The 19793-nt window shown below is 37.6% G+C and overlaps 1 protein-coding gene across 1 annotated transcript in view; it reads right to left on the bottom strand.

Annotated features, from left to right (window-relative positions):
* LRCH3 (leucine rich repeats and calponin homology domain containing 3) overlaps positions 1 to 19793 on the bottom strand; it is a 52504-nt gene that overhangs the window by 6415 nt on the left and 26296 nt on the right. Inside the window, exons 9-20 of the mRNA XM_019472870.1 lie at positions 18455 to 18603; positions 15679 to 15755; positions 12887 to 12982; positions 12378 to 12429; positions 12082 to 12222; positions 10757 to 10804; positions 9604 to 9657; positions 6030 to 6110; positions 3645 to 3693; positions 3036 to 3149; positions 2268 to 2386; positions 579 to 716 (exon numbers count right to left, since the gene is read on the bottom strand). Coding sequence (XP_019328415.1) covers positions 579 to 716; positions 2268 to 2386; positions 3036 to 3149; positions 3645 to 3693; positions 6030 to 6110; positions 9604 to 9657; positions 10757 to 10804; positions 12082 to 12222; positions 12378 to 12429; positions 12887 to 12982; positions 15679 to 15755; positions 18455 to 18603 — 1118 coding nt within the window. The remainder of the gene's footprint in view (positions 1 to 578; positions 717 to 2267; positions 2387 to 3035; positions 3150 to 3644; positions 3694 to 6029; positions 6111 to 9603; positions 9658 to 10756; positions 10805 to 12081; positions 12223 to 12377; positions 12430 to 12886; positions 12983 to 15678; positions 15756 to 18454; positions 18604 to 19793) is intronic.

Genomic DNA, 19793 nt, shown 5'->3' with positions numbered 1-19793 from the left:
ACAGTCCCCAGATACCACACCTTTTGTTCCTGTTATCACAAAGGTATGACTGGATTTGTTTTGTTCCAGGAGATGCTGTTCTCCAAGTAGCTCGAGCGTGCTCTGCTAAAATTCCTAAGCAGAGGAATTTGTAGTGCTGTGAAGCAGACACAGGAATCAACTTGGCTTCTCTGCCTGTTTTCACTGTCTTCTGTAGTGGGGTCGTAAACATTGTAGAGAATGTTGTATTTTCCTACAATCTGTTTTCCTGAACTTCTTGGACCTTTTTCTCTTTTGAAATATCCTACTTCAGTTCTCATGCTGAACTGTCTCTCATTTCACTAGTTTTCAAGTTAACATAGAGAGGACTTGAAAACGTTAACATTTTCTTACAATCTGTGTTAGAAGTAACTTTATTTAAATGAAACAAACCCAAATATAACTTCTTTTAATGAAGCTATAGACCTCTTTTAGACAGAACAGATGGTTATTTTTTGTCACGTATGTTCACAGAGGAGAATCCTGAATTTAGCATTTGTCTGGATTACAGAACTTTGTTGTTGGACACCTATAAAATACCATCATTATGACATACTTACAACAGCAGGTGAGGGCACATGAATGCTGGGAACAGATCGGGGACGCACATGATTAGCTAAATGACACAGAACAACACCATCAGTGAGAGCTGCTCCAAGATCACTGGGCAACGACACTTTCAACCGTGATTCTATATTCTGTAGAAAAATGAACATGGACACACAAAAAGTAAGAGCTGGTTTCCTCCAACTATTTCGTTCTGCAGAACATTTTATAAGAGGCAGAAGTGCTTCCATTACAACTCTCCATCCTCGTGACACTTCTAAACAGCTTTCTGAGTAACACCAAGGAAGACTCTGCGCACTACTGTGGCCCAGAGCTGACCACAATCTGGCAGCAGTTAAGTTCAATGATGAACAGTTTTCATTGTACAGCACAGGGGACTAATAGGACCATTATTAAAAAATAATGGAAATTGGGGTCTAAGAGCAGTACTCCTAATCCTACGTATTCTCAGAGAATGGTTCTGCCAAGGGAAGTGAAAATAATTGTCTTCGTGGGTTGGAGAACAACATAGTTACCAAAAGTCACGATAACATTTTTCCCTGTAAAGAAAAACCCAAACTACTTGGCATAAATAGTTTTAAAGAAACAAGGTAGTTAGCATTTGTGTAATGGAATGAATAAAATTTCAAGTCAGGCTTTTAATCTTATTTCAAATGCTGTGTGAATTTCACTGAATTGTTATGCTGTATCTAAATTTTTTTTAGGTGTTAAAACCAAAATATTTAAGCTTACTTGGGAAGCAGAACAAGGGACAGACTACATACAAAGCATTCTGAGGTAACAGAAGAGAGGCTCTGCAAACAGCACCAAGTTTTGTTTTGTTTTATTTAAGGCAACTTTCTCCTTTTAGGGAAAGGAGATTGTCCTTACTTTAAAATTTACAAAGAGAAGGAACTCTCTCTGTCCGTCTGGGATGCTTATGGCTTTCAAAATCAGCTTTAACAAGTAGGAATTCTTATTTCTTGAGAAAGTGCAAACAATTAATTAGAGCACCTCAAGGAATCCCTTCATGCTCTCCAGAAACAAGTCTGGGGCAAAGCAGAGCAGTACCTTAATGCCATGTGACATTTTCAATATTCACATGTATTGTCATTGTACCTGGGCACAAACCAGGAGCGTGGTGGCCCTGAACAGGCAAACTGCACGACCATAAGGAATATTTGTACCTCAGATATTCTGCACTTAACTAAGGATAAGGCAAGAGTCAATAGATGGATCCAGAGCACACAAGGAAACCACGCCGTCACCATGACTGGCAGCAGTCTCTGCATTCCATCTGCTTTTCTGTGGGCTTTACAGCAAAGAGGAGTTTTAAAAAAAAGATAAAAAAGAAGACAGTAAGGCAACTTTCCAGGGAGTTCCTTACAAGTGTGAAGGCTGATAAGGAAGAAAGAAAGCACATGTTTATTTTGAAAGCAGACATCACCGGACACTCAGAAGCAGGAGTCAGCACGGTATATTTTACAGAATTTGAAGCTGACTTTATCCACCACAAAAACCAAAGTGAACACCACTGCATCCATCTGAAAGAAACACTCAGACTGTACAATGCCATTTAATTCTGGTCAACCGTTCACCCTATTGGTTCAGTGAAATTGGTCTAAAACAGAAGGACAGATTTAGCAGGATGCACGCAATGCATTTACTAAGATGTCCGCATACCGGCTTCTGGCAGCACTTACCTTACGTAGCTGCTCTATTAGCTCCAGCTCCTCCTCTCGCTGTTTGGAGTTTTGTCTTGCTCTAGGGTCTGCAGAATCATTAGCGGGAGACAAGGCACGGGTAGAAGATGAAGTAACAGCTAAAAAAGTAGCACGAAGGAAGGGAAATCACTAAGCACAGTCTGGCCGATTGTCCTTCACTGCTGTACTACACATGCACACATACAAGGTTCCAGAATGGGTACAGTGCATTCCTTTTCACAAATCTGTTTCTTTCATTTGATTATTAATCAAGCTAATGATCTAATCTAAATGAGGTGTTCTATGACACATTTTTCTTTCTGTTTAGATTCTGTTCTTTCTGTTGGCTAGTAATCATTCACAAAAGGAGGACAAAGTTTTGCTGGATGAAGTATGTTGAAACAGTTCAGTCTTTCTACAGAAATTGCAATTTTGTTATGTGCTACTGTGCAATGCAAAATTTATGAAGCTGCCTTCATCAGTGGCTGAAGGCTTTTGTGGCATTTCCTTGGTATCTTTCTAGGTGTAAGCACAGACCAGGAAGAACAAGATCCCACATTTCCACAAACGTGACAAAAGAATATTTGACAGCTCTAAATAAAAGATTGCTTATTCACAAACTGTTTAATGCCATATGTCTACAAATGGCACTCAGTCAAAGTAGTTTCATGATAATGACCTGAAGTAACAGAACAGTGCAAAACCTAGGTAATGCAGATGTTAATATAACGTAGCAAAACTAGCTAACTTCTAAGCTATACAACCTACCTTTGTTTGCTTCATCCCTGACAGCTGCTCGGAAAAGGAAACTCTCAGGTCGCTGGGAAGGGTTTCTATAGGAAGGTGGGGCTGCATGGCCAGGATATGGAGGGGAAAGGTGGACTAAACAAATGTGGAAAGGCACAGGAAAGGAAAGGAGGAAGAAGGAAACGGTTAAATAGGAAATGGGTTCAGCAATGTGGTAATTAAAAAGAACAAACCAAAAATTTTAATACAATAATGACAAAATAAACTCCAGCCATGCATGATAAAAGCGCAGAGCAGGAAAAGGCACTTCCAAGGTCGCTTGCATGCAAAGCACATTCCACATACCAATTCCAACAACTGTTCTGACTGTTACTGAATGCATCTGTGTGCCAAAGCCTGTATGAAGGCCTAAAACAGCCAAACCCTACGCTCTGCCTGAAGACATGCTTCACCCCTGTTGTCTCTTCCCTCGTGTGTTTCTAAGGGGACCCAAATAACTGGGTAAATTCTCAAACACAGCAGTGCCACATACAGAGATGGGAACATATGCTCCCTTCTCTTCATAGTACAAATAAGCAAGCAGGCATTTTGATCTTATTTTTCAGAATGTTTTCTTCCTTTCCCTGTTACCTGTCTGAGTGGTAGGTGAGCCAGGGGAGATGGTAGATCTGTCATCACTCTGTGGACAAAAAAGCAGAAGAGTATAAATGGTCCTAATCTGGAAAAGCTGTGACTACATTTTAATTTGCTGTGCTTTAAAAAAGGCTCCATCCATCTAAATGTTTCAGAAAAAAACCAGAAATGTGAAAAAAAACACAGTATGTTGGTCCCCAAGTCTCATCGCTGCAGAAAGTGACAAAGTTTTTTCTTTTGCAGAAATGACACAATTGCTTTTTTCTGAGGAAAAAGAATGATGAAACAGCACTGACTGTGCAAAGACAGATCTTTGTTTACTCTTCCTTCCAACCAAAACTTTCAGTGTTCTTTGCAAAGGGGACACAGAAAAACAGATAGTTAAATAACATGCAGAGCTTGCATTACAGAAGCACTGATAAGGATACACCTCTTCGACACCTTTGCTAATGCAAAACTGCTCTTTACTGAACACCACTCTCCCCAGGGAAACACACTGTGGTTTTATTACAGTGCTTACACAGACTAATGATTTCTTGTGATGAATGCATTCGGTATAGCAGTTTCCACAGAAGAGAAAGAACTATAGGATATCTGTATTCAGAAGTAAGCTGTTAAAGAATACAAGAAGAGTACTTTTGATGAACTCAACTTGGTCAAGTGTAAATAATCTTGTACAGAAAAAGCAACATCAAAGACAACCAAGAACCCCTCGGAGCAGAGACTGGTTACCATGTTTTTATAGCTTAGGCCTCCTGTAGACACAGCCTAAAGCTAAGATGAGGTAATATCTACTACAGTTTAATCAGGTAAATTGGATTCATACCCTACCTGAACTTTTGATTAGAAGCTGACAGACTAACACCTGTTAAAACAGATGTGTGGATCCAAGAGTTTTTTGTTGGTTTTACTGGTGAATGATAATAGCAAGAGATACCTTGACAGGACTGAAAGTAGAGGCATTAGGCAGAGTAGTAGCACAGCTTTCTCGATTCAACCCTGAGAGCGACTGAATGCAGAAAGAAAGAGAAGGCAGTAGCAGTGTTAGCAAACGGCTGATAGGTCATGCACAAAGGTGGAATGCAGTAGACAAGTTAAAAAGGAAGAGGTGATCATGATCACATCCTCAGAAACACTCAACAGGCAACAGATACCATACTTGCTGAACCACAGTTAAAGCCTTCCTACCCTCCTGAACTTTCTGGCTAATAAGCTTGGGAGGTGCGATGTTTCTTTTACACACACCACAGTGACATCAAAAGCAGAACTGAGAACAGTAAGTGAGGTAAAAGCTTCTTTAGTAACACCTAATGTAACACCTATGCCATCAGACAAAAGGAAATTTTACCCTACAACAGTACATTTTGAGCCACTATTCAAAATAAATAGCTTTCTTTTTAACGTTTCAAGTATGTTATGCATTTTTAGTAAGTTATTTTCGTATCAACTTTGTAAAAATCAGAGAAACCCACATCTAATGGGCTCAAGAATACACACGGTGTCTGCCACAAACACCTAATGCTGATTCCTTGTGAATTACGCACAAAGTAAATAAGATTCTGTGGGTGGAATCTAGCTCTCGGGAAAGATGTCAGCGTGAAGATTTACAGTGTTGTCACAAAAAGTGTAGCCAAATTTCAATTATAACCAGTATCAAAACCAACCAAATAAACAACTTTTCATGTTTACAGAACAGGAGCTCTAGCATGCCAATCTGTCACTGACAGATGGATCTAGAAGGCCAAATTCTGTGTCTTATCGAAAGCACAATCAAAACATTAACATTTGAGGACTGAATGGCTCAAGAATGAAACTATGCTTTCTGAAACAGCATTCAAATAGCAAAGTGGCAGTTCAGCACAGGAAAAGAACACCAAATGACACCTAGAAACTCTGCAGATGTGTACGACACACCTAGGAGTGTTAGTATTTAACCAATTTGCAACTATTCTGCCACTTCAGAACAGTACAGCCAGGAAGGACTAGAAGGAGAGGTTATACTCAGGGCAAGCCTTAAATACAAACATCTTTAGGCCCTCCGCAGACTTAACTGCTGATCCTCAAGACAGCCTCTTTCTCCACAGCAGTGCAGAGCAAAAACCATGGGTTTTTTTTGTTTGTTTGTTTTAAAGAGTTCCAAAATATCACTTGACTTAAGCAAAACATTAGCTAGTATATGAGAACAGTAAAATAAAACAGAAGTAGGTGGTCTGTACCATTAACATAACTGTTTATGCCTGTATGAAAAGAGCAAGACAACCTTAACGCAGACTAACAACAAGTTGTCACAATCCACGTACCCAGCAGTGGGCGAAGGGAAGGGGAACACGGCACACCACAGGGTAGGACAATCACAACAGCAACACACTGCATGCTCTTCACCTGTTTGCGAGTCCCTGGCCTTCTTTTAATGGTATTGGTGTTATTGTCAATCTCAAACACAAAGAGAGGCTCAAAGCCATTCTGTCAGGGACAGCAAGGAAAGAAAGAGAGGGAAGAAAGGAAGAAGTGAGGCAAAGAACGACTGTAAGAAAAGGTAGCCACAACCAGAATGCTGCAATTCAGGCTTACAACACCCTACTGCACATGCTGCACTTGGCCTCTAGGTCAGAGAAATCTCCCTGTGCCAGAAACAACTGTAGATACAGGGTCTGCCAAAGCAGAGCCCAACCAGAACTCTGCACGAACCAAATAAGGATATTTTAAGGGAATTTGATTATTAAACATTTGAATACACAAATGGATGCCAATGGTCTGAGAGAAAACTCCAGGGTACAAGTTAGCATAATTCACGTCCTGCTTACTTTACCATACCATTATTATTTGTAACACACTGGTGCCTAAAAGACTTAACTTGAAAAGTTTCAGAGATCCCACGTGCTAAGAGTAACACGATGGCCTCAGGCCATTTTTGAGACCACAATAAGAAAACACAACGCAATGAAGGGAGCACAAGGCAGCAACGAGACAAAGCTCATGAAAGGAAGAGGTCACACCAGCTGCCTGATGCTTATCAAGTATTTCACGGGCTTCACAACAGAGAAATTGAGCAGCAGTTTGAGAGGATGCTTTGGGTTTTTTTTCCTTCCATAGTACTCACCTTGTAAGGGACAGCGTGAGAGAAAACAAGAAGATATTTGGGGAGAAATGAGATTCATAAACAATAAAGGCTGAAATCATTAGCCAAGTCTGAAGCCCTGATACTATCTCAACAAGCAATCTCAATTGTAACGAATGGGACTACCCTTGTGAGAATAGCAAGCAGGATATGACTTATTAATATAAAACTTTGAGGTATATAGCACATTTTCTCAGAAAGGCCAGTGATTACATTTCTTCAGCAACATTTCGGTTAGTCTGGCTATTACAAGTCAACAGAAAGAAATCCACCACAGTGTGCAATGAAGTACTACAGCCAAACTCCACTTCAAATCACAGGTATGTAGAGTAGAAGAAACGTACAACTAAACTGAACTATTAACATTCATAGAAAGTACGGGTAGTCATTTTGTGAGTTCAGACAGACTGTCCTGAAATTGTTTACAAACAGAAGGAAACAGTCAGAATAACCTGTGCAATGTGAATATATTTTAATTTTAATTAGTGATAAAAGACAACAAGGAGAAGACCAAAAAGAAACATGATGTAAGAAGATTCACAACTTAAATTTTGGGTTTAAGAAAATTTTTGTTAAAACAGTAACAATACCAGAAGAGGGAAGTAGTAAAATAAAAGAAAGCTCACTTGCTTTCTAATTACATATTAGACTTACTACTTTTTTAATCTTTTCCTTACATCTGAGCTGAAAACATTGTTTGGAGCAAAAGAAAAGCAACTGCTCAGTTTAGAGAGCTTTGATTAACAAGGGAAATGCTGAACAAAAGATCTTTACTATACCTCTATGTAATATTCTGTTTTGCCACGAAGTGTTATTCCCACACCATAAAGCTAGAACAATCAGTGGAAGATCTAGCAGATTTTTTTTTTTTTTTTTTTTTTAGTTAAACTAGCCTATCTGCAAGTTTCAATGTCCAAAAGTTTTGTAAGGTAAAGTTTACACTACTGCATGCAGTCTTTATGCAAAGAGAGAAAAAGAAAGAGGAAACTATGAAAATGGAAAATGTGTACTAAAAACTGCCATTAGCAAATAGAATTTTGATATGAAATACCTCTATACTTTGGTGGAGGAAAAAAAACATCCTCAGAAATTAGACCTAGCTAAATTTCAAATCCATAAGGACAGGGAAAATGTCAAATGAAATGCAATAGAATATAAAAAAGTAAAAGTATTGTCAACTCTTATGACAGACTTTTTTTTTTTTAAAGCAACCTAATGAGCATTTCCTTGTTGTTGAACAAGTTTTTACCATACAAAATACATTTGTGGACACAAAAATGCTACAAATTCATGAGCTAGCCTGGGCTTAATGTTCCAGTTACAATAATTGCCAGAAACAGCTGCCCTGGCATATGTCATCATCAGACACAGTGTGTATTTTCACTACAAAATAGAGCTGCAGATCATACTTCAGCAGATCAGAAAACCCAGTATTTCATATACTATTATAGTTTAGTGCTGCTGAAAAGAGCAGGGAATCAAAAGAAAAATGACTAGAGAAATGATTGCTTTCAAATCTAGTTCAATCTTTCCCTACCAGCCTGTCCACTTTTTTGTGAAGTGCAAGGATGTAACTTGGTTAAAGACACAAAGGAAACAAACAGTGATGGAAGCCAGTTTCAAAATAATTTCTGAAAATTCCAAGTCATGTAACATAAAATTCTACATATTAATTTACAACAAGTGTCATGGGATCACACAAATAGAAATGGGGTCCTTAAAGGTACCTTTAAAATTCCAAAGATGAATTCACTGACAACAGAATATTAACACTTAACCCAAACCACTGCTATTCTCCTGTTTCTTATTAGCTAAATATGAAAGCACATTTTTATTGTGCTAATTGATTGTGATTTCTCTAAACAGGCACATGCATGATCACAACTATATCTCTCTCTAATATTAGAAGCTTTCTTCTTCTCCCACACAGTGCTAGTCACGTGAAAGCAGGAAACCCAAAAAGTCTGAATAAAGAGACAGTAAATGTCTTGACCAACATGTTCTGGAGAGAGATATTCTGAGAGCACTGCCTAAAGAAAATTTAGGCAGATAATGGAAGCACATGAATTAAGAAAATAAATCCCAGGCATGCAGTCATGCAACAGCAGGCAAATCGGTGTCTTTTTCTTTTATAGACATGGGTTATGGCATTAATTATATTCTTTAATTATGCTACATCACTAAGATGCCATAAAGGAAGAAATAGCATAAAACATGAAGTCAGTATATAAATGTTTTTATTTTTGCTAAGTGTTCAAAATAGATTATTTTTAAGACATCTTCATCGATAAACAATAAAAAGGTATGAGGAATATTTCATGACTTGTAGCATTCAAATGTAGAGAAGTTTTTCCCTGTGCTATGATATGGTTACCGAGATACTAAGTATTTCTAACCACCATGTGCAGGATGCAAACAAGTTAAAGAAGGCGGCTGTACTCAAAGCATTAGAATTGCTTACTTGACACTGAAGAGCACATCAATTAGGAAGCAAGCTAAACGGAGAAGGAATCAAACCAGAACAACTAGAGGTGAATTTTGAATTTTAGAAGCTGTTCTTTACTATCAGTAATTTTCTTCTGCTCTCAGCAAAAGATAAGCAGTAATTATTTTGTGGAAAAACTTCACTATATTATTAACAAATGGCTGACAGTACAAGTATCAACATATTCATGCTATTAAAGCTCACAGCTAAGCCACTTTTCAAAGATGCTCATGTTTTATGCTATTTAGATTAGCTCTAAAATAGTTGATCTAATCTGAGACAATCATAACATGTTGTTATTTCTAGGCTCTAGAGTCTGCCACATAAAAAGGCCATTACGTGCAGGATCTTACCACTAACAAGGCACTATCATCAGTATGCTGAGACCTTCTGGATGGAAAGGGACACTGGGAGGTGGGAGAGATGGAGTAATGTCAGAAACACACAGAATGTCAGAAACACATGGTATGTGAACAGACAGAAATTTTGGAACACGTACTGCTTGTTTATAGCATGGTGAGGCTTTTTTTAAAAAAATCCATAAAGTATATGCAACTCTGTAGGAATATATAGCCACATGACCCACGAATTGCAGTGTATTCGTATTACCTAAGGAATCAATTGCTTTCTGTGTTGTCTCAAGCAAATACAGACAACTACGTATTCACAGTTCCTACTGTGGTAGAACAAGGACCCTTAAAAAGAATAAGTTAAGAACAGAACATTAAGAAGGAAAAGGAGCAAAAACTATTTCAATTACCCCATGTAACTCAAAAAAGAGTTAGTTGGAAAATGCTGCTACAGAACTATTTATATTTATTATATCATTAAAAGTTTTGATCTGATTAACACTGCCAAGTGATTTCTCTTCCCCTGGAGGAAAGTGGGTATGGCAAGCAGTGGAAGAGCCATTACTATGCAGAAACCTGATGCAGAGAGCAGATGTCATTGGCTCAGCTCTGTATATTCTAGAAGACTGAGCCTTGTATGATTTGTGTTCCCTACTGACTTACTGGTTTTGATTATAAAACTACATTAGAATAAAACTTTTTAAAAATTTATTTCTTTTTCTGATAGCCCTCAAAATTCTAATGCTTAATCTTTCTGGGATAACTGGTGATCTAATGATAGGAAACTGGGAGAAAACTGATCAATGAAGGATGACTGCAACACAATAACTTGTCTGAATACTCCCGTTAGAAAGTGAACGGTACTGCTCGCAAGGAGCGTCTTAAAATGGAATGTGAAAAGTATTTTCTCTATAGAACATAGGAAACATACAAGAAAAAAACCACACTCAGACAGGCAATCTACATGAACAGAAGGAAATATTAGACTGGTCCCATAAGCAAAAAAACCCCAACCCAAGGCTTAATAAGAAGTGTGAAAAAGCTATGCTATAACCCAGTCCTGAAGAGTTCTCCATAATCAGGAAAATATCTCTGATGGAGAGCGCTAAGAATTCAGGTGCTGACATCCCTAGAAATACTCTTATTGGACTCTTACCTCACTATCCAGAGGACTTTGCTTCTGAGGACTTAAGGATGCTTTTTGCTATAGAGAAAAAGGAAAAATGAAAGACAAATTTAAAAGAACGTGACAGAGAAACAAAAGCTCAGAACAAACCAGCATAATTTAGAAGTGTTTTAAAACACAAGAAGTCTTAGTTTTTAAATAAAACATGCATTGGGGAAATTTCAAGTTTCCACTGAGCTGAAACTTCACTGATATTACTAGTAAAAAACCAGCCTTTATTCCATACAAAAACAAAAAACCCAAATTGTTTTTGCGTATTAAAGATGCATAATAAACCCAAAATATAACCCAGGGGAGGAATTTAATTGCTGAGAATAAAGCCCTCATGAATAACAAAAGCAACAGAAGAAAAACAAAACCCCCAAAAAACCTAAACGGCTCATCAATGAACAAAATGCATCATAAACATCTAAAGTCTTTAACTGAAAGACTGAGCTGAATCTTTAATAAAAGCAGCTTTTCTACAAAACATCGCCAGGGGCCCAAGATTAGTTGGTGCTAATGAAAAGCCTAGTTTCAGGCAGCTAAAAACCTTTTTCTAAACTAACTTTATACATTACATAAATGCAATATAACATTCTTTTCCTCTCTGCAGACCACCCTAAGCCCAAAATATTAACTATAACATTTATTAAATTTGTGTTGGTGAGATTTGGGTAGGTCACCAGAGCAGTAAACAGTAAAATAAATTTAAGACAGTTAGCATATAAACAAGTTTGCATGTTAAGCAGCAGACTACTTCATACTGACTGCAGTGAAAAAGAAAGCGAAGACACAGTGTCCACAGAGTATCTGATGTACCATAAATTTGCACCCATGCTTTACCTGGAGGTAACTTATTTATAAAATCATAAAATCATCATAAAATACCAAGACAGATCAGGCAACATTATCTTCTTGTGTGCATGTTTGATTTCTTCTCTGCCAAATTTGTCTTCAAAATTAAATTGCCTCTACACCTTCTCAAATAAAGACCCCTTCTTTCTTATACCAATCCTGTCACACCTATACAAATGAAAAATTGAGAGAATGAGGTGGACTATGTAAAAACACGATTCTTTTCACCAATCATATTTTGGGTAAATCTCTTCCGTATTCGTCCCCAGTTCTAGTCTTCTCTATGTTAAGCTACAGCACCAACATTGAATGGAATTAAATGCTGTTTCTCCGTTTTCTTTATAAAGTGCCATGCATGCTCAAGAGTGCAACATACAAGTATTAATGACCTTGGTAATTAATTTTCATTGAGGGATTCAGAAAAGATAAAGTGTTGAATAGGTACTAAAAGGAGGTACCTTAACAAAGTCAAGGACAGCTTCTCTCTGGATCTGTTTTGTTCTCATCCTCTCCTCCTCGTACTGAAGCGCTGCTAGCTGGGCCTCCCGACGGGTACGCTCTATGTGTCTGCGGTGCAGCTCGGGATCTGTATTAGGCACCTGGAACAAAACAGTGCACCAGGCTGTAAAGACAGAGCTACACAGGATAAAACAGATGGGTTATGGAGAAACAGTCCATGTCTTACAGCTAACCTACGTTTGGTTTTGCATCAAACTCATCCAAAAGAATAAAATAGTAGAGTTCAATGTCTTACCTGACTGTGGTGACTTGATAGAGAGAGGAAGTAAGGTGAATCAGCCAGAGGTCTGACAAATGGAAAAACAGAGAGTAAGTATACTTTTTATCTCAAATATAAACAAATTTTCATACATGAGTTGTCAGCGACACACAAGTATCTCATCAAATCAGAAGAGTAACTGCTTAGTAAACAAAGCTGTTAAACCAACTGCTGCGATAACGATTTAACTCATTGTGCATGACAGATTTTGTGCAGTCATTTCTATCTCTTCTCCTGAATTGTGATAAAATTTTTCTACAGCTCAAGATGTACCAATGGGATTGTACATTTGGCCTATTACATTGAGATACCCAGTACTTTATACCCATTCTCTAAGAGCTGGTTAAGTAACCAATCCAGGAACTTTTCAGATGATCCTCATTTAGAGGAGCAACTGGCTACTGGTTATTTAGGGAGGGGGGAGGGGGAGGGGGAAAAAAAAAAAAAAAATTAATCAGTAGAAACTATATGTTTCTTTTCCCTACCTCTCTGTCCTGTCCACATAACTCCTTAGTACTTGGTGACGCTCTCTGTCCTGCATCAAATTTAGAGTTTCAGGTCTTCGTAATTCATCAGTATCCCTGCGGGTAAACACCAGGTGGAAGAGGGATTGGCCACTGATGCATATAAACTACTGTCAGATGAATTCTTCTCTAGATTACAGCTGGTTTTGTAAGAGTAATTGCCTAGACAATTAGCTTCAGATAACCACAAAGGTGAAATTTAGGATGACTAAAGAAATCACGTTGTGATATCAAGTCAGATCACAATTACTGCTGTTCATAATCAAATAACTGTAACTTGCTTAACAATGGTTTCAAAATACACAAAGACTCTCTCTCTTAGGACTATGTTCTGGTTATTGTGGCCCTTATTCTGCTCTGGAAAGAACAGAATTATTTTTAAACATCCTCTGATATTTTCAGAACAAATCTGCTCACTTCAGCAATCAAGTGATGACTTTCTGTCAGTGATACAAGCCATCAAAGTCAGAAATAACCGATCTGTCTCTTATCCATCATATCAACAATAAAAGAGAAATTTTGCAGTCAGTTCTTTGCTAGAAGGCAGCTGCTAGCACTGAAACAATTCCCAAGGTCTACAGTCTACAGCATGTTCCCTGCCACGTCGCTTCCTAGAAAGAAAGTTGATGGAGACTGAGTAGCTTACTCTTGACAGCCTGGACTCTGCAACCTTCACTCCTGGGGCAACTATGGAATAGAGACACTTTCCAATGCGCTTCCAAAAAATGTTCAGTCATGCTGCCTGTGTGTAGACTTATTACCTATTCTTCACGGAGACACTTAAGAGATGTGGAAGACCCATACGCTACAGGTCTCCTCTGTTACTTGAATTAGCACTGATGCACATGACAAATCCATGACTGTGCTGTTTTGAACAGACAGGACTGGGTTCAACTGAGTGCCAAGAAGTGTATTCAGACCAGAGTACACACAGCTTTGTTGCATCAGGAATGCACCACAGTCTGTCCAGAGGCACAAACTGTGTTTACTGAATTGAATCAACTAATGTAAGTACTCTTGAGATGAACTCTGCATTACATTCAACTCTAAGAGTTTTAATGGCTCCAGCATGCTGAAGAAAAAAAACAACAGAGGCTGCCTGCCAAGGCATTTGCACAGAATTATTGTGGAAGCAGTTTACAGCTTGGGGTTGCCACAAATGAAATATTTGACTAATACAAGCTTAAAATACAAAAAGTTACTCATTGTCATATGGCTATTTTTCCACAATTTTGAAGGCAACAACAACAGTATGACCTGTTTTTAGTGCCTCATTAAGAATTTCACTCTGCTGCAGCATAGTATGAATAAACTACAATTCATTTAGATTGTTGATTAACTACTTCCGCATGAAGATCCACTGCCATCCTTAAGTTAAATTTTGAGAGCATTGGATACAATTTCCTTTATCATTAAAATCTGTGTAAACAGCAGCTCTCTCCTGGCTAACTAGCCTTCTCTTGTCTTATTTCCTTCAGATATACTATGGAATCCAGTGTTTGTGAAGTCTGTTTCCATGTTGACCACAAATATTCAAATAGAAAAACAAACAAAAAAATCAGTCTTTCAAACCACAAGCACTCACTTTATTTGGGGAGAACACGTCAGACTGCTGTATTATTTTATGCCTTACCTGTAGACCCTACAGGATAAAGAATGCTGATATATGCTAAAGGAGTTACCTTCCTTTATATCAGTACAGCTACTGTATCTGCACATTTACTGCACATTTCAAAATGCCTATTAAAATGTTGCCATAACTCTGGAAAAATTTACACGCTATTCTTGATTTCATTTTCTCTTTCAACACCATTTTAGAATGCCATTAAAAATTAATTTCTACTGACAGTGTAAGTAATGACATTCTTTTTGCTAGCGCCTTTTTTTTTTTTTTTTTTTTTACATTTCTAGTACAGTTGAGCTCGTTTTCCAGTGAGTCCTTGCACATTCACTTTCACTCCACAGAATACTGGAATGCTTCAATAGCATATTAAAGGTTCTATCAATTTTTATTTTAGTTTCATTAGCAAGAAGCTATACATTTGCTTATCTTCTGTTCTTTTACCCAGACACCCAAAAATCTCTTTTCAAACCTAACCACCTCATTTATATTCTGTCCAACTCTGACCCATATTTTATGGATAAGCATTCCCTCCAATAAGCCAAGCAATCATTAAAGAGTATGCACATAATTCAAAAAAGTCTACTTTGTTCAACTAAGCAACCTGTTTTCAGCATTGATGCCTACTCTATCCCTTCTTCCCGTGATGTAAGCTCATGATTATGGCATAGAAAAGCACAATTAAATTAAACCTGCACAGTACTACAGGTACCAAGAGTCCACCAAGAATGTGACCTCCTAGCACATCAGATACTCCACAGTACTCTCTTTATGCTTCCCCTAAACCTGCAGTACGTTTATCCCTCCTGTCCTTTCTGTAATATAGCTTAAGTAAACTATTTCATCAAAGCACAAATTAAATAAGAAAAGCAGATATTAAATCAGTTTAAAAGTATACACTTTAATAATTTGGCAGATTTCTTTAACCAACCGATTTAAAGCCAAGCTTTTTGGTTACTGCCATTATTAGAATGCAAATTCCTAATCTGGCACAGTAACTTATATAAAGTGCCATGCACATTTCTGGTGAAGCAACAGAAAACAATGTCATTTTCTAAACACATTCAGTAAATATGCGCTCTGCATTCATCATGAAACTTTGGATAAAGTTACTGTTACCACATATTCTTACCTGTTTTGATGTAAATATCGTCTTGTATCCTCTGTTCTCTGAAATTCCCTGATGGATACAGGCTTTACTGGTGAGCCCTAAGCAAAATAACACAGAAGACTGTTAGCAACTTATTCAGAATACTGTACATCAATGTCAAAGAATCTCTTTGTAGAGCAACATTTGTAACTACTGGTATTCAAAATACCTGACAAAGAACCACAAAAGACAACTCAGGGATGTTAATTTCCAACTAGGCAAGCTCACTTTTATTTTTTCCCCACGATTTAAAGAAACTTTAGTTTCAACATTAAATACGCCTACTGATAAATTTAAGAGTTTAAAAACCTCCATTATTAAGAATCATGCAGAGAAGTAAATGTAGGTAAAAGGTAATTAATGTCACTAGAAGAAATGTAGAGTTAAGCTCCAAAGAATGTATATACAAGTGTACAGCAATGCAGTGTGGACTCTCAGAGGATACAATAGCTGAAGCTCTCTTATGATGCCCTAAAGACAGGTCACAGAGAGACTAAGAAAGAAACACGTGGGATGAATAAGAATACCTTAGGCTTAATTTGAGCTATGAAATAATTTAACCCATTGGGAACAGAGACATACTGATCTTGGTGTTATTTTAAAACTTTTACTGATACCCATTAATGTAGGAAGATGGAAACTTTTCAAGATTAACTTGCCATTTTTCACTCATACCTGTATGTATGTTGCTATATTGCATACAGTTAGCCTTCCTAAGTAGTAGAATATTTTGGATTATCTTTTTAGAGAAACTACTGCTTCAGTTAAAAGCAAACAGTTTAATTTTTATGAATAGATAGATCCCTATGAATAGCTTTGTTGATGTTGATCAATGTCTTTTCACTATTTACAGCAGAGAGTCCTTGGGTTGTACTGCCAATAGTTGCCTTTTCTGAGTTTTGCTCTTGTGTCTATGCTTCAAGTGGCATCAGCTTTTGTGATTTGATATTGAATTTATGAGATTTGCAAAATGAATGCACCTTTCAGATATCTGTGTCACTGATTTTAAACACAGTAAACAGTAATATAAAGTGGACAAAATAGGGACTAGGCTTCTACATGAATACTGAAGATCCACTTTTTTTTTTCTTTCTTCAAAGAGCAAATATCTTTCTGCTTCAAAACACACAAAACTTTGAAAGGACACTTTTGAATCGTAGCACAATAGGTACCATTTAAGCATATCAACCACAAAGATTTTCTCAGACAGGTTATTCATGTAGTATGTACAGTGAGCCACTGAACTGTGTAGCTGTGTACATAGGTATTAATTAAGACTGATAGAACACAGAAGAAAACATTATGTGGCTGAAAATCTGTTTCTATAGGTTCGATTTCTGAGGACACTTTCCAGAAGTGTACCGTCCAAACGACTTAACAGGGAACAGTTTTCTCCACGTGTTCACAGCAGTGGCTGCTACAACTGGAACAAAGGCGTCTTCCAGTTTTGGCCATTCATACAATTTCAAAGCAACTCCAGTTGCACACTAATCCTTGTGCAGCTAGAAAGCAATGAAATGACACGAGCTAAAGAAAAGTGACAGTACCTTTACTGGACTCATTGCCCTTGTCTGCGCCAGGACATCATTTGGATACAGTAAGCAATCAATTAAAGGAGCTATTACTAGCATAGTATATTCTGAATGCTGTCAAAAAATATGTGAAAACAAACTTCATCCGTAAGTTGCAGGGAAATGGGTGCACACATCCTGACTCTCAGGAATTACAGTGCAGTTACTGTTACTGAGATTTCTAAAATGCAGCATTCCAGTGCAAGTATTACATACCAGCTCAAACAAAGATACTCAAGAACAAAAATGAAAAAGATACTGTTTAGACTTGTTGGGAAAAAAGAAGAGAGGCTAGTTTGCCCCCCTCCCCCCCCTTTTTTCTGTGACAGGAGAAAACAGGGCAATGTCCAGAGCTACTCATGTCTGTTTCTAGACATTTGTAAAAAGCTGCCTGGAGAACCTTCTAACCTGTCTAACCTTACTTATTGTTCATTTAACTGTATACTTCTACTGACTGAGAACAGTTTCATGTCAGGTTTATCTGAAACTACAGATGATGTTTTTTGTTCAGAAAGGACTATATGGACTATATACATATCCAAGTCCGTACCTGTGGGTTCAAGCCTTGCTCAACAGTAAGAGAGAAAGAAATTGTTTGCTGCAAATAGTAGGCTTTCTGAAAAGTCTGAATATTTAAGTTAGTCTAAACTTAAAATGGATGCTCAAGACAGTGGGTTTCCTGGCAAATAACTTATAATCAACATGAACAGCCGAATTCATGGAGTTGCAAAATTCCTGTACTAAATCTTTATGCTGATAACAATCAACGTTTTTCCCTTGAGAAAGCTGGTATATATTCAGTACTACCAAGTAAAGGTTAACAATTTTCTAGATATCACCAATTACCAGTTGGAAGCATCAACTTCAGTGTTTTCTGAAAAGAGCACTCCTTTGGAAAAACCATTTACTTTACACATGCCTAAAGCACGAGCTTGCAAGAACCCACACGACAGGAAAACAGTGTGGCTGCCTTAAACTTATTCCACATATCCCAAAGGACACTTGGGAGCAGCTTAACACTCCAGCTTTGACCCTCCACAAAGCACAACACTGTGTTCTTCCCCCAGATCAGACTTTTTTTTTTTTTTTTTTAAACAAAGAAAACCTCTGAGGACAAGAAGCATTAATACCATCACAAAGGCTTTCCTGGGGCATATAAATTTATCTAATTTAAGTAAAAGCACCACCTCATTAGAGATTCGCCGCTGGTCAATATATGCCATGAATTGTGAGCTGAGGCTGTCTGACTCCATGCACTTGGGTTGCCTCACCTCTTCCTCCTCCTCTTCTGTGGCACAGCTATCGATATAGTCGATCTGATCGAGATCGTGTTCCACTTGACATACATACACAAAGAAAACACCCATAATTAGATAATCAACAGGAGAGGAAAAAAACAACACAAAAGCATTGTCAGGAACTAAGGCCCTAACTGTTTTTCTTCCGTCTGGGAAAGCTCAGCCTGAAAGCTCTTGAATTTTGCCTAGCCCACTAACATTTGTTAAACATCAGCTTTTGAAATAATGATAAAAGTAATACTTTTTACAAAGCAATGAGAAACATGTATCAAGCACATAGTTTTAAATTGCTGGCTGCAGATACTTTTGCAGTGACTGAAAAATTAAAGTAAATACTGTGGTTTTTTTCCAATACCCAAAGTTATCTATCAAAACTTATCAACTAACACCAAGACTGTACAATGATTTGTGTACATTTTGAATCATTTCTCTATGTTCTAATTAATCTCTGTCAGAAAAATTAGAATGGACATGACATACTTCTACTATTTTTTTTACTACAACAACAAAACAGAGGGCAGCATGTCCAAGTTATCTGGATGCAAATGCAATAAATATAAAAAGTGTATGTGGAAATAACGAAGGACAGTACAGAAAGCAACAAACCCCCTCTAAAACAATATAAAAGCATCTACAGTTTTATTTTAAAAAGAGAAATGTAAAAAGAAATTAGGAACCACTGAAATGAGAGCAAGAAACAGCACAGTTTGGCCAGTATTGATTTTCCCTTGTGTGGGCAATATTATGTAGGGCAATTTTTTCACTTGTCACTGCTTTTACACATTCCGCCCAGGATTCTGAGAGTCATGACATTGAGCAAACTATGCTGGTGAAAAATACTGTGCTGGGGATGCAGGGGAAAGCATAAGCTCCCTTTCTGAGCACTAGAGTTTTCTTTCTTAAAACTCCCCCAAATTTGCTCCAGACTCTCTTGCAGACATTCTTTTTCTACTCCCCCGCCCCTTTCCTGCTTGTCTAAAACAGACTTCTCTTTGCCTCACCACACAATCTAGCAACTGTTACTGCCAAAGCCACCTCCTCTGCTACTACAACCATCCAAAACAGCATTCCTATATACTTTGGCTTCATTAAATCTCCATCTCAGTTTCAAATCTTAAAAAAACCCCAACAAGACAAACCAAAACAAAAACACCCTTCTTTCCAGCCTTGCTTATTAAATAATAATAATAATAATAATAATAATAATAATAATAATAATACAGTAGAG

Source organism: Aptenodytes forsteri, unplaced genomic scaffold, assembly GCF_000699145.1.
Source record: "Aptenodytes forsteri isolate BGI_AS27 unplaced genomic scaffold, ASM69914v1 Scaffold404, whole genome shotgun sequence".
Lineage (NCBI taxonomy): Eukaryota > Metazoa > Chordata > Aves > Sphenisciformes > Spheniscidae > Aptenodytes > Aptenodytes forsteri.
Note: the sequence above shows the minus strand (reverse complement) of the source record. Positions and strands in the feature narration are given on the sequence as shown.